Genomic DNA, 14974 nt, shown 5'->3' with positions numbered 1-14974 from the left:
TATATATATATATATATATATATATATATATATATATATATATATATATATATATATAATAGATTAAATAGTAAATATTATGTGAATAGTTTGTTTTATTTATTTTCTATATCTTTTACATTCCAATTCAGCTAAGAAAACCTTATAAATACAATATAGTTTTATAACAATTACGCACTCAATCTGTGATACCTACTCTTATATACTTAATTTTTTCTATATATTCTTATTAATTTGAGTATTGGAGAATAAAGATTTTTCTTTTTCATAAAAGTTTGCCATAAACTTTCTTGCTACACCTCTGAAAATCTGCATTATTTTTTCTGTAAAAAACAATGATAAAGAATTATGATAAAGGAATACAAGTTCTTACTACTTTTGTGGATTAAGATAAAGTCAATTTGATTTTTTCATTTATTGAAAATCTAATGCTTTTAATTAAATTAATTTTAGTTTTTCTAATCCGATAAATTAATCAGTTAAGTTTTATAAAAAAAAACCACAAATATTATCAAAGCTAGGAATAAGAGAAAATAGATATGTTCAATTAAAAACTCACCATACCCTTCAAACATCATTCCACAAAAACAAACATATAATTAGTCAAATTCTATATAATAACTCCTATGAAACATGAAACCTAATAACACATGTTGTTGCTGAAGCAATGCTTGAATTGGGAAGTCTAAGATTTAGGTAAAGGTTTTGCAAGCCTAGAAAGAAGATAACTTCAAAATACATTAATTGAGAAGGTCAGCATTTTTGTCTTATGTGAAGAGAGAATGAAGAAGATAAGGAAATAATGAAGATGAAGTGTCTTGTTTTAAATAACTTGCACAACTCATGTTTCCACCATCAATGGTTATTAACCCTAGTTTGGCCCTTAGAAATTCAAGTGAGACACGACACTTCATGCATATATTTTCTTATTCTTAAAGCCAATATTTTTTATTCCAACAAGAAAACTCAAGTAGATACATTTCAAGATCACCAACTTGCTCATATTACTTCATACTATTATATTATATTTCAACATAAAGAATCTAAACCAAAACTACTTTTGAAAATTTTAATATTTTTTTACGATGTGTAATTCTTTATAAGTTTATAATTTTACTCTACAATTTTATTGTTTCTATTATTATTTCTCACTAGTATAAAAATTATATTTTATAATATACAAAAACATAAAAAACTATATATATGTTATAGTTCGGTTTTTGTACATCATAAAATATGATTTTTATATTAATGTCTTTTATTTTATTATGTTTTTTTATCTCTCCAACCCTTTTTCTTTATTTGTTAAATAAATTTATGCTCGATATAAATAATCATAAATTGATTCAATAAAAGTTAATTAATTTAAATTTAAATATATTGTGATCATTCTCCTATTTTTTGTTTTATCTTAAAAGTAATAAATTTAGGTGAATATAAATATGAAACTAAACAATTTCTAAAATGTAATAATTTACTTTAATGATACCATCTTAATAAACATTTATAAGATGAAAATAATGAACACAAATTTTCATTTTTAGAAATTGAAACTTTTGTTCCCTTAACTTCAACCTTTTCTTAGCCATTGATTAAGAATAGTTTCACAATTTTTCGAATGAAGAAATTAATCTTTATATTATCTCGATAAGTTTAATATTAAAACAAAAAGCATTTAATATTGTGAGTATAAAATCTCATTTTAATGAAGTTTAGAATTAATTGTAGTTTCTGGTAGATATTGTTCACTTTAAGCGTCTCTCACAGATTTGTTTTTAGTATCATTCCAAAAGACCTTTTATTAATAATAGTATCTTATGTTCATCTATTACTTTTTTTCTGATGTAAAAATTTGTTTGTACCCAACACCAGCAACATCAGCATCAGACTGAGAGTTAAAGATTGATTCAAACAATGCTTAAGCTATATGATTAATTAGTCAAATACTAATCAACCATCAAATTCCTTAAAAGCATTATAGCAACTGAAGAGTGCACACGTTAATCTCTTCACTAATGCTTATTATTAAGCAAAAAATATGTGGTGGACAAGATTTGATTGTAATTGGTAGCTGTGTGTTGTCTTTTGCAGTGCCTAATCATAGTTTGTGTTTGTGTGGATACCTCTATTGTTCTTCCAAAGGCTGTTTTTTCTCTTTGTTTTGTTTTATTACATGCTATTTTTAATTTCGTGGTCAATAAAAAAAATATTTTCTTTTGATTTTGTATTTAATAATAATTATTAACAATATTAATTTCATACTTTCACGAAATCGCTTTTAAATTATTTGTTAGGTAATTATAGGAAAAGGTAAGAAGTTTACCCTTTCTCCGTAATTTATAATAGAATAATATTTTGTAATGATTTTTTTCTTGAGAATTCATTTCTCCTTAAAAATATTATTTATTTTCTCTGGTTTGACATTATATTTACTATAACATTTCTTAGATTTGTTAAGCTGTCATGTCAGAAATTGTCAAGACAAATTTCTTGAATATATATATTTTTTAATTATATATCTTTAACTAAGAATTAAATTCGTGACTTTGAACTTAATGTTAATAATTAAATTTAATGCTTATTAATTTACCTCACTTGTCCTAAAAACAATTAGTACATCATATAAGAGTAAAAAATTGTTTATTTACTTATAGTATTAAAAGTAAAGATATGGCTTGTAAAACAATTAATACTTTATTTGATCTTAAAATATTATTTAGATTGCTTTTTCAAGAACATTTTTCTTCTTTCAATGCAAGAAGCATTTTATGTGATGTTAAAGTAAGGTAGGAAAATAATAAGTTTAGGAACAAATTGTGATTTTGTGAAGAAAATCATTTACATTGAGAGTTATAACTATCGAATTTATGGTGCCCTAAACTAATTTATATTAATGATTTAATAATGGCAATGATGTAACGTAGGGTACCCTACACTCACTCATAGAAAACTATTTTTTTTTCTTCTTGATTGGTATGCTCTCTACGTCACCTTTTCAACAACTCAATTAATATAAGTAATTTTTTCATTAAACACGTTGTCATTAAATCATATTATAAAAATTGTAAAATATCACTTCTTTATTATCATTAAGTTGAGGCACCAAAACCCATTGAAGCTGTTAACACAAGAAAAAGTTAAGTATAAATGTTTCTTTTTATATGTTAATTTTTAACTATAATTAGAGTTTTATTTAGACAATACGGTCAATTTTAGTAAAATAATATTTTTTGTCTTTAATGAGAAATTATGTGACTGATATAAATTAGAAAACAATCTAACTATTTTCTAAATAATAAGGGTGGAAATAAAAAATAATATTAAAAACTTATAATATTTAAGATTTGAAATAATAAATAGACTAAAATAAATAAGAACATCTCTATATTCTAAAACTATGAATCTTGATATTTATGATCGAAGTTACTAAAGTAGAATTATAATAATAATCAAAACAACATCCAAAACACCAAATGAAAAAACTCTTAATTTATATTTAGAAAAATTTAAATCCAAACAGGAATTTGCATGAAATGATATCACTATCAATGAAGACATTAGGGCACTATATTGAGAACTGAGCACAAATATATATACTAGAACAAAAAAACAAACATTAGGAGAATTTTTGCGATTAATAAATAATTCTATATTTAATATAGGTACAATATCAAATAAACTAAAGTTGAAAAGTATAATTTTTATGATTAATAAATAATTCTATATTTAATATGGAGGTAGAAAAGAGTCTAGAATAAATAATAAATAAAGACACAATAAGTACAAGTGTGGAATATTATAGAAACAGAGTGTACCTGAAAGTACATGAAATCCTCATAGAGGTGTTTACCATGCTGTCGTTAAAAAGCTGCCACATCAAGAGTTAGGACACACAATAAACCAAAAGCAGAAGAAACGTCACAGCACACATTCTAAATTGGGAAGAAGAGGTGAAGAGAGAAAAAAAAAACAGAGGAAGTGCTCTGTTTTCATTGTGGTTTCTCTGGGTTTGTGATATTCATCAAAAGCTCTCACCTTTAGTGCTGTGGAACAAGTTTTGTTGAGATGGCTGACAAGGAAGAAGCCATGCATGCTGTTTTGAAGGAAGCTGTGGATTTGGTACTGAACAGACCAACCCATACCTCTGTTTCTTACTTCTTTGTTCACAGAATTGCTTCAACTTTGTGAACTGTTTATCTTTGGTTCCTGTCCTGTGATTTTGCAGTTTTTTTTAGTACTTTTTAAAGAAAAAAATATGGGGATGATGAGTGTTTTCTGGGTTTTGTTTTGTTGTTTTTGGAGTTGGGAGTTTAAAGTTTTGTTCTGTTTTTGGCAAATTTCCTCCGTTTTTGTTTGGATTTTTGTTGTTTTGAATTTATTTATTTATTGTTACATTGGTTAAATTTTTTTGCAGGAAAACGTGCCACTTGAAGAGGTTTTTCAGACTCTGAGGTGTGATTCAAATGGACTCACAACAAAATCTGCTGAGGAGAGATTGGCCATTTTTGGTCACAACAAACTTGAGGAGAAACAGGTGCTTCCCTTCAATTTTTCTTCTTGTTCTTCTTCTTTTGCCTTTTCCCTCTTCAGTAGGGAAAGGTGGTTTGTAGTTGCAGATGGGGAAGCCTCCCTTTCTCCATTATTTGATGGGAAAAATTTAAAGTACACCTCCATTTTGGGTTGAAAGCAAAAGAGAGATGGACAGGGAAAAAAAGAGTAAGGAAAGTGACATATATGGTAACTGATATGATGAAAAAGGAATAGACATAGAAAGAAAAATGAGGTCAAAGGAAACCAAATAGAGTTGATATCATATTATGAGTTGCTGGTTAATAAATTTATTGAAGAACTTAGAAAGCGAGCTGCTCCTACTTTTAATTGGAAGCTGGTTCCTAGAGGAAATTTTAGTTTTTTGTGCTGAGCTTTTTGTTGTTTTTGCAGGAGAGCAAGGTTTTGAAGTTCTTGGGATTTATGTGGAATCCTCTTTCATGGGTCATGGAAGCTGCAGCAATCATGGCCATTGCTTTGGCCAATGGAGGCGTAAGTTGCTGCACACCTTTAATAATTGTTTTGTTTAAAATGTTTATTTTGATTTCTGTGTGTGAATGCTGAGAATGGAAGAAAGACTTTCTGAAATGGTAGTACAAATTTCTTTTGGAATTGCATTATATTATTGGTTTTGCCAATTTCCTGAATTTTTCCTCTTGACATTCATCAGGGAAAGCCTCCTGATTGGCAAGACTTCGTTGGGATTATCACACTCCTTATTATCAATTCCACAATAAGTTTCATAGAGGAGAACAATGCTGGTAATGCCGCTGCAGCTTTGATGGCTCGTCTAGCACCTAAAGCAAAGGTATTAGTTGTTAGGTAACTCATTTTCAAGAAAGTGAAAATAATTTGCTTCCATTTGATGTATCTCAATTCATGCACCGATTAATATCAGCCGTAATAACTGGTTTTATGTTGGGCTAACATGATTCCTAAGAGATCCTATGTTGTTGTGGATAGCATACAATAATGGACTTTGGTGTGAAGTATGATGTTTTGTCTTAATTTGACTTTTACTGATAATATTATAAAATTCTTATTCAGGTCCTTCGGGATGGGAAATGGATTGAAGAGGATGCTAGTGTTCTTGTTCCAGGGGATATAGTTAGTGTTAAGCTAGGTGATATTATCCCTGCGGATGCTCGTTTACTGGAAGGTGATCCTTTGAAGATTGATCAGGTGCAACTTGTAGTCTTTACTGTTTCATCTTCTGCTATTTGATTATCATATTTATTTTGTCGGTTGCTTAAGTTTCTGGTTTGGGTTACAGTCCGCACTTACTGGTGAGTCTCTTCCTGTCACAAAAGGCCCTGGTGATAGTGTTTATTCAGGCTCCACATGCAAGCAGGGAGAGATAAATGCAGTTGTTATAGCCACGGGAGTTCATACCTTCTTTGGCAAAGCTGCTCACCTTGTGGACTCCACAAATCAAGTTGGTCATTTTCAGAAGGTAAAATGAACTTCAATCTCTTTAATAAAACTGTATTTGTTCAAAAATAAGAAGGAAATATATAATTTACTGGGCAGATGCAACTTCATGTCACTCAGTGCAGGACTAGGTACATTTTTAAATGTCTCGGAACAGAATATATGGGTTTTGTTCTATGTCTGGTACATTTTTAAATTAGAACATAATAGAAGAACATTAAGAAGGTGGTACATTTTGGTTTCACTGAAAACGGAAGAACCAAAAGGAAAAGAATATAACAAAATGTCTTGTATTATCCTCTCCATATGCTTACCACTACCTATACATAATATAGATAATTTAAGAAAACATGCAGTGATATGTGATTTTAATTTGTTGGCTTCAATGAGGCCCCTAAAAGGCCCCCTTTTGATTTTGTTGTCTCCTTTATATATAGAATGATTTGCTTCACAATGACACTTAGCTTGTTCTGAGTTACTAAAATAGGTCCTGACTGCTATTGGGAACTTCTGCATATGTTCCATTGCTGTGGGAATGATAATAGAGATCATTGTCATGTACCCAATTCAACACCGACAGTATCGTCCTGGGATTGACAATCTGCTTGTGCTTCTCATTGGAGGAATTCCTATAGCCATGCCTACTGTTTTGTCAGTGACAATGGCTATTGGATCCCATCGCTTAGCTCAACAGGTAGACATTAGTGCTTCTCGAAAAGTGGTTGTCTCATATTTTATATCAAATAGTATAGAATTTAAGGGGTTATGTCTTATACGATCATTGCAGGGTGCTATTACTAAAAGAATGACAGCCATAGAAGAGATGGCAGGAATGGATGTATTATGTAGTGACAAAACTGGAACTTTGACTTTGAATAAACTGTCAGTGGACAAGAATCTCATTGAGGTTAGAAGTGGTCAGTTTTGAATTGTGTTGTTTGCTGATTTTTGTGGTATTCTTACACAGGTGCTTTTGATGTTCTCTGTAGATTTTTACTAAAGGAGTTGATGTAGATACAGTTGTTCTCATGGCTGCTCGGGCTGCAAGATTGGAAAACCAAGATGCTATAGATGCTGCAGTTGTAGGGATGCTAGGTGATCCAAAAGAGGTAAAGTCATATATGATAATCCATCTCTTTTTCCTGTATGAAAAACATGCTGTTGAATTTAAATGTTGTAGCATTGTGCTCATTACTACCTTTTCTGATTGCTACATGCTGTTGTATCTGATTTGTCTAAAACTTAGGCAAGGGCTGGTATTCAAGAGGTTCACTTCCTTCCCTTCAATCCAACTGACAAACGGACTGCCATGACTTATGTAGACAGTGAAGGTAAAATGCATCGCGTGAGCAAAGGTGCACCTGAACAGGTACTTTCATGAGCCAGCTCACTACTTTTGTATAACGGTTGCTCATAACTACAGAACTGATTCATACTTTTAATTATGACTAGATTTTGAATCTTTCACACAATAAGTCAGAGATAGAACGCAGAGTTCATTCTGTCATCGATAAGTTTGCAGAGCGTGGCTTACGGTCTCTTGCAGTGGCTTACCAGGTACATCATACATGTGTGTTTGTGCTCTTACTTTTGCGGTAGAAATAGCAAATTAAAGTTACATTGCATGTCACTGCTGACAGCATTTATCACTATTTCACAGGAAGTTCCTGATGGGATAAAAGAAAGCCAAGGAGGGCCTTGGCAATTTCTTGGACTCTTGCCTCTGTTTGACCCCCCTAGGCATGATAGTGCTGAGACAATAAGAAGGGCATTAAACCTTGGAGTAAATGTTAAAATGATAACAGGTATTTGTCCCCTGCAATGTATTATATATTCAAAGGCAGAAAGTAATACATTAATGTCGCTTTTGATGGCTCTACATCTTTTTATATTAAATTCTAACATTGATAAATGTAATGGCATTGGTGTCAATCTTGCTGTTGGTTATGTAATTGATGTTAAGAAAGTACAGTAAGGAATACTTTTGCTTCCAACTTGAATAACACTTGTTATTACAAGTGTGGCTAATATTAACAGTTTTGGCCTCTCCACTAAGTGCTTGAATTTCTAATCATTTGTATAGTTTGTTTGTGAAGCAATCTTTGTAGAAAGTCTTATAACTTTTAGGTGTATCACTTGTGCGTTGAACATAATAATAGGCTTGTTTATGGATTTTTCAGTATAATATAATATCTTTGTGTATAAATTTTTTTAGGTGATCAACTAGCAATAGGAAAAGAAACAGGGCGCCGTCTGGGAATGGGAACCAACATGTACCCCTCGTCCGCTTTACTGGGCCAAAACAAGGATGAATCGGTTGCTACCTTGCCAGTTGATGATTTGATTGAAAAAGCAGATGGATTTGCTGGTGTTTTTCCTGGTATAACACCATTGTTTTCTGATGGTTTACTTTCATATGGTATAATTCTCTTTTTTATTTCTTTGACTTAACATTTGTTTAATACAGAACACAAATATGAGATTGTGAAACGTTTACAAGCTAGAAAACACATATGTGGGATGACTGGTGATGGGGTTAATGATGCTCCTGCTCTTAAAAAGGCAGATATTGGAATAGCTGTTGCTGATGCTACTGATGCAGCTCGTAGTGCTTCTGACATTGTTCTAACTGAACCTGGTCTCAGTGTTATCATCAGTGCTGTATTGACTAGTCGAGCCATATTCCAAAGGATGAAGAATTACACGGTGAGCCTACATTCAGTTCTAACTTCTTTTTCTAACTGTGGGAGGTAGAAAAAGGCAAATCCCTACATAAGAACCATTATCTCACCTCAGTTAAAAAAATGGTGATTATTTACTCTTCGTTTATGATTTTCTTTTGAGCAGATCTACGCAGTTTCCATTACAATTCGTATTGTGGTAAGTTTCATGGTCTAAGGTTGTTGTTTATAAGCTATTATTCTTGCAGACACACGACTTTAATTGCCAACTTTGCTTTTATTTTGACAGCTTGGTTTCATGTTACTGGCCCTCATATGGCAATTTGATTTTCCACCATTCATGGTGCTGATCATTGCTATTCTTAATGACGGTATGCACCTCATTCTTTTACTCTTATGTAGATCCCCTTTCCTTACCAATGAAGTCATGGATATTTTTGTCACTATTATCTTATAATTATTGTCAAATAACACGCTTCTCCTTGTTTTTCACTGATGTTGTCAAAGAGATCCTGTTACTGATGTCAAATCCTCTCATCACCTTTTTTCCTTCCTTAAACATATCAATATTTGAATGTCAGGTACCATTATGACAATATCAAAGGACAGGGTAAAACCATCTCCATATCCAGATAGCTGGAAGTTGGCAGAGATCTTTACCACTGGAATTATTCTTGGTGGTTATTTGGCTATGATGACAGTTATTTTCTTTTGGGCAGCATATAAAACAGATTTTTTCCCTGTAAGTAACATTCTTTCATCAACCATTTGTATAATATCTAGTCCTTTGAGTCACTAACTTTGCTCAAGTGCTTGTATTGACTCTCCTAATGAAATATTCAGCAAACTTTTGGAGTTTCAAGCCTTCAGAAAAAGGACAGGGATGACTATAGAAAGCTTGCATCGGCAATATACCTGCAAGTTAGCACAATTAGTCAGGCTCTCATATTCGTTACACGAGCAAGAAGTTGGTCTTATGTCGAACGTCCGGGTTTGTTACTAGTAGCAGCTTTTGTCATCGCCCAGCTGGTGAGTGAAATCAACACAAAACTAACTTTTTAGCAGCATGTGTACATTGTAAATATAGTAGCAAGATTATAACTTGATAATGTGCTTTGGTGGAGCAGATAGCTACATTGATCGCAGTTTATGCAAATTGGAGTTTTGCTGCGATTGAAGGGATTGGATGGGGTTGGGCTGGTGTTGTTTGGCTTTACAACCTTGTCTTTTACATGCCACTTGACTTTATCAAGTTCATAATTCGGTATGCTTTGAGTGGAAGGGCTTGGGATCTTGTTATTGAACAAAGGGTATGTGTTCTCAACTAGTTGAAAAGACTAATTCAACATTTGAACCTGTTGCTAACTTTCTATTGTGGAATCTTTGCCAGATTGCTTTTACAAGGAAAAAGAATTTTGGAAGGGAGGAACGTGAACTTAAATGGGCACATGCACAGAGAACACTCCATGGCCTTCATCCACCAGAGACTAAGATGTTCGGTGAACGAACAACTTACCCGGAACTCAATCATATGGCTGAAGAAGCTAAAAGACGAGCAGAGATTGCAAGGTATGAATCCATGCTTTTCTACAATTATATGGTCTATGAAGTGGTTTTCTGTATATACATACATACCCTCTCACATCTTATAGATATTACAACCAAGTTCTTCTGAGAGAAACTCGTTTCATCTGTTTCTTCTTATTTTTCTCACCTAGAAGTTCTTCTGGACAAGCTTATGGTTGAAAATATTGTCATGAAGAATTCCTTATCTAACTCGACATGCATTTTTCTTAGACAGTTCGTCAGTCTTGTGGTGTTCTCTCTCTTTCTGAAATCTAAAGTTGTTTAACTGTATAATATGGCAATCATTATTTCATTGTACTTTTGTGTGAAAGAAAAATGTGAAGAATCTTTAGCATCTTGCACTTATGCTTGCATCTCTCTTTGCAGACTGAGAGAACTGCATACATTGAAGGGCCATGTTGAGTCTGTGGTTAGACTGAAGGGCCTTGACATTGATACAATACAGCAATCATACACAGTCTAGAATATACAAGAGTTTTATGCATAACTCCTTTATGTATAATGGAGTTAGCAGTGTGAGCATAGAGCAACAATCAATACTTTAAACCCGTAGAACAGTTTGTCTCCTCCACTGAGAGCAAGCAAGACATTTTGTCTACACTCTCTGTATGTTTGTTCTAACAGTTTTGGTGAACAGTGTTCTTATGCATGTCTACTTTTTCTAGACATGAAACTATTAATAGCATTTTCAGAGTTTTGTTTATGTTTACAATTTGAAGTCTACTGTCTATCAACAAATCATTAGTTTAAATTGTGATTGGAAAGAGATTTCACTAAAAATCTTCTTCTTCCACTATTTTGTTGGAGTTAAAAAACCTGTCTAATCAACTTGTCTTTGTTTCTCAGTTTTTTATGATAAATTCCTTGTATCTTATTACAATGCTAACATCTAACGAGTGTTCTAAGAAAATGTTGTTGTTTGTCTTTTGAATAACTTTCACTGTATCACCATCAGTAATCTGAACATGGGATTTAAAAGATGAAATAAAGTTTTGCATACAGGAGGGTTTTTGGAATTTTATTAAGGAATTTCGTATCATCTGAACCTGTTACTTCTTGGATTATTCTCATTGAATCCTTGTACATTACAACATTCCTGTCTTATTTAAAATAATTAAATATATTCAATGAATTCTAATCATTTAAATTTAATTTTGACAGTGAAATTTGTTAAAGAAAAGCTGAAAAGATATAGAAATCAAAGGTCATTTTCATGTAGAGCTCAACGAAAATCGTTGGAGACTCAGTCATGAATTTCATGATAAAATAGTTAAAACAATTAATTTAATGGTTTGAGTCTTGTCTGTAATCTGTATATTAATACTTCAAATATTTTTTTATTCATTTCTTATATTCAAAACATTATTTTTCTTTTCTCACCCAAATACTAAATTTGAGATGGACATCTCTTACAGATTCTCTACTCAAATTTCCAGAATGTAAATGTGTCATGAATTTTTATATTTTAAGATTTGATTTATGAAACTTGTGAAGAACTTAATTGAATGAATGATGAAAAGTTTATAAGAAGTTTTAAGAAGAGAAACGAAAGGAAGAATTTGAAATCTGAGCATTGATATACACTGTTGTTGCTGGTCCAACGAGCTTCCTGGTGTTCATGATGGCGGCGTGGAGAATAAGTTGAGTCGTCACATAGCGTCTTCCCAAACCGAAAAACATCAACATTATGGGACCAAAAGACTGCACCATGTCGGAGTACTGTTCCTTTTTCGCGACAAATTTACTGTCGCCGCTCCACGCGCTCAACAGCAGCGCGCTGCCACCGAGCACCACCCCGAAGAAGCACATGCTCTCAGGGAGCGTTAAAACGAGCGAGAACGAACAGGCGAATGCGAACATGGCGGCGCTGAGCACCGCCCAGAGGAAGAGCCTGACGTGGGAGGCACGCGCCGAGGGAGCAGGGGGGAGAGGAAAGAAGTCGACGGAGAAGTAAAGGACGTAGATGAAGGAGGTGAAGAGGAGCATGGGGTTGTCGTTGTGGGTGTAGGCGAGGTAGGTTATGAAGGAGGTGCTGATGGTGGTGGCGAGGAAAGCTAGAATGTAGAGCGGGTTCACGCGGATGGGTGGCGCGTTAGCGTCACCGGAAGAAGTGACGGGGAGGAGCGGTGGTGGTGCAGTCATTGTTGAAGTGTGATGTGGTTTTTTCTTGTGAATGTGTTGAGAATGAGAGTTGCTTTTATAACGTAAACCGTTGACAGGGCTTCTGAGAAGCTTCATTTAAGCTTCATGGAAATTTCTACCGACTAAATTAATTGGATAATGATATTTTTATAATATTTTTTTACCAACATTTTTATATTTTAATATTATATTGGTGTAAAATTTCTGCATAATCAATAATAATAAAAATTATAAATACGATCTTGTGAAAATATCGTTATCCAATTAAACATTTTTACAATGTTTTAAATTAACATTTTAACTATTTTACGCTGTTTAGCTTCTTTATCTCTACTTAATCAAAAATTCATATTTATACTTATTCTCCATATTTATATTAAAATGGTTGTTTTCTAATAGAGGTTAAAATAAATTTAATTCATAATAAATTTTAATTTTAACTAAGAACAGTTGTAATATTTCTTTAGCTATATGTAATTAACTAAATAAGTGAATTAATTAATAGAAATATGTATTTATTAATTATTTACATTTTTTTAGAGTGATGTTTGGGTCTGTTTCAATAGTTTCTTCCCAACGTGTTACCCATAATTTCTTTTCTTTTTCTTTGTGATTTTCAATGTCCCACAGCTATGAAAATAAAGTGATTTGAAGTTTTCAGACATTGTGAATATTGAAACAGAAATTGTTGATTTCTGAGGAAAACTGCCAAGTATTTGCGATGAAATAAATATTCCCTGTGAGGAATTATGGGGGCAAGGAAACACCTCAGACAAACTTTTATTTTTACTTCTACAAGAATTAAAAAGCTTAAATTAATTCTATTAATTATATTTTAAGTTTAAAATATAATTTACATTTGATTAGTTTTTAAGTTTCTTATAAGTTTAGATATTTTTAATTGAGTTTAAAAAATTTGTTGTATTAGGTACTTAAACTTTTTTATGTTTTTAAGTGAAGTTCTTATAATTTGATTTTGTTATTAAATAATATTATTTATGTGTTTATGGTATAGCTAAGCTTTAAATTTCTAAAAAATTTGAATATTTCATTTGAGTCCTTATTATCAAGTCTTTATTTTGTAATTTTGTTATCGAACGAAACGAAATGATCATTTGATTTTGTAGTCTTAAGTATAATATTATACTCTTAATAACCCTAATTATATTTATAAAAATTAAAATATTTTTAAAATTAAATAAATAAAAAGCAAACTAGTGATAGAGATAGTGTTGATAAAGATGATTAAAGTTGTAGAGTTTATTTTTTTTATTGTCTGTAACATTATATTTGAGACTACAAAATTAAAGAGTTAATCCTAATAGTTGATGACAAAAATAAATTTAATTATAAATTATAAATTTTGTATAGTTAATAAAACGATATTGTTAATAAAGATTAAATCTTAATTATGTAATATAATCGATTTAACATAAGAATCAAATAATAGACATTCGATTAAAAATATTAAAAGAATAAATAAAATAGGTAATAAAAATATCTAAATTCGTGAAAATCTTAAAAATTTGATTAAGTTTAACTTTTATTCTTTATCTATTTTCATTTTCTTTAATATTTTTCAAATAATCGATTCAGCTTGAGCTTGTTAAGAAATTAAAATTAATTGCTAAAAGGTTAAAATTAATTTTAAATTTTATGTTTCTCTTAGCTTATTAATTGTGAATTTTTAATTCCATTTTAATTGACACACGTATACTTGTTAGGTTGAATTATATATAGAAGTATATAAGTTTTCTTACTAGGTCAATGTATACTAGGATGTTCTCGTGTTGGTTTTGCTCTTCTCTTTAGATTTATGTGTTCTCTATCGCTAATGTTAATGTGTTATTTTCTGATAAAGATGAGATCACCTGAGTGGGAGGGCTTGCAAAAGTACTTCAATGCTTGCTAGCAGTAAATAGTAAATTTGTAATAAAAGATACCACCAACATGTCTTGTAAGCAGTAATTATATACAATACTTGAATAGATTTTGTTCATTGAACCTAGGATTCATAGGATTACCTTATTTTAGAGTTTCCTAATTTCTTTAATTATCATTAACATTTCTATTATATGTCATATTGTTTATATAGATCCTTCTACAAGGTTGCAATACAAATCTATTATTTGTACTAAGCCCTAGTGTGGGACAAGATATTTTTGGTCTTCTCTATATCAAGGTGTCCTCAACCTTTGTAGTTGAGGTGTCTTCGACCTTCTTATGTACACTAACCCTCTAGGGTCGAGATATCTTGGTCGAGAGTCTTTATGTATACTAGTGACATACATTGTGAATCGTGATTGTTCCGGTATAAGGCCGAGATCCAAACCTACACAATTTCTCCTTCTTGATCAATCTATTGTCCAAGTTCTCCCGCGTGCTCCTATGTTCCAGACGTCCGGAGGGTACCTGCCAAAGGCACTCCGATGCTTAAGTCAGTTTTATTATCCGATCGGGTATCTTAGCTCAGAATTAAATGCGTAATAAATGAACCTGCCTACCTAGGACCTTTGACTCGTATTTATAGTGGGTGGACATGGGTCTGGTATTAAGGTTACCTTAATTAAGGCCCAATTATGGCC

At 31.7% G+C, this 14974-nt stretch overlaps 2 protein-coding genes across 2 annotated transcripts; one reads left to right on the top strand and one right to left on the bottom strand.

Annotated features, from left to right (window-relative positions):
- The first annotated feature begins 3852 nt into the window (after positions 1 to 3852).
- Positions 3853 to 10959, top strand: LOC106770684 (ATPase 11, plasma membrane-type). Its single transcript, XM_014656484.2, has 21 exons — positions 3853 to 4119; positions 4415 to 4534; positions 4942 to 5040; positions 5219 to 5356; positions 5596 to 5730; positions 5822 to 6001; positions 6467 to 6673; positions 6767 to 6886; positions 6969 to 7088; positions 7226 to 7348; positions 7432 to 7536; positions 7640 to 7784; positions 8195 to 8359; positions 8447 to 8685; positions 8827 to 8859; positions 8950 to 9031; positions 9242 to 9402; positions 9504 to 9689; positions 9788 to 9970; positions 10051 to 10229; positions 10614 to 10959. The coding sequence occupies exons 1-21, from the start codon at positions 4066 to 4068 to the stop codon at positions 10708 to 10710; spliced, it is 2871 nt and encodes a 956-aa protein (XP_014511970.1). The 5' UTR covers positions 3853 to 4065; the 3' UTR covers positions 10711 to 10959.
- Positions 10960 to 11676: 717 nt separating this feature from the next.
- On the bottom strand, positions 11677 to 12419 carry LOC106768166. The gene has a single exon (XM_014653155.2). It carries the CDS (start codon positions 12387 to 12389, stop codon positions 11781 to 11783), a length of 609 nt encoding a protein of 202 aa, XP_014508641.1. The 5' UTR covers positions 12390 to 12419; the 3' UTR covers positions 11677 to 11780.
- Between the last annotated feature and the right edge of the window lie 2555 nt (positions 12420 to 14974).

Source organism: Vigna radiata, chromosome 1, assembly GCF_000741045.1.
Source record: "Vigna radiata var. radiata cultivar VC1973A chromosome 1, Vradiata_ver6, whole genome shotgun sequence".
Taxonomy (NCBI): Eukaryota; Viridiplantae; Streptophyta; class Magnoliopsida; order Fabales; family Fabaceae; genus Vigna; species Vigna radiata.
Note: the sequence above shows the minus strand (reverse complement) of the source record. Positions and strands in the feature narration are given on the sequence as shown.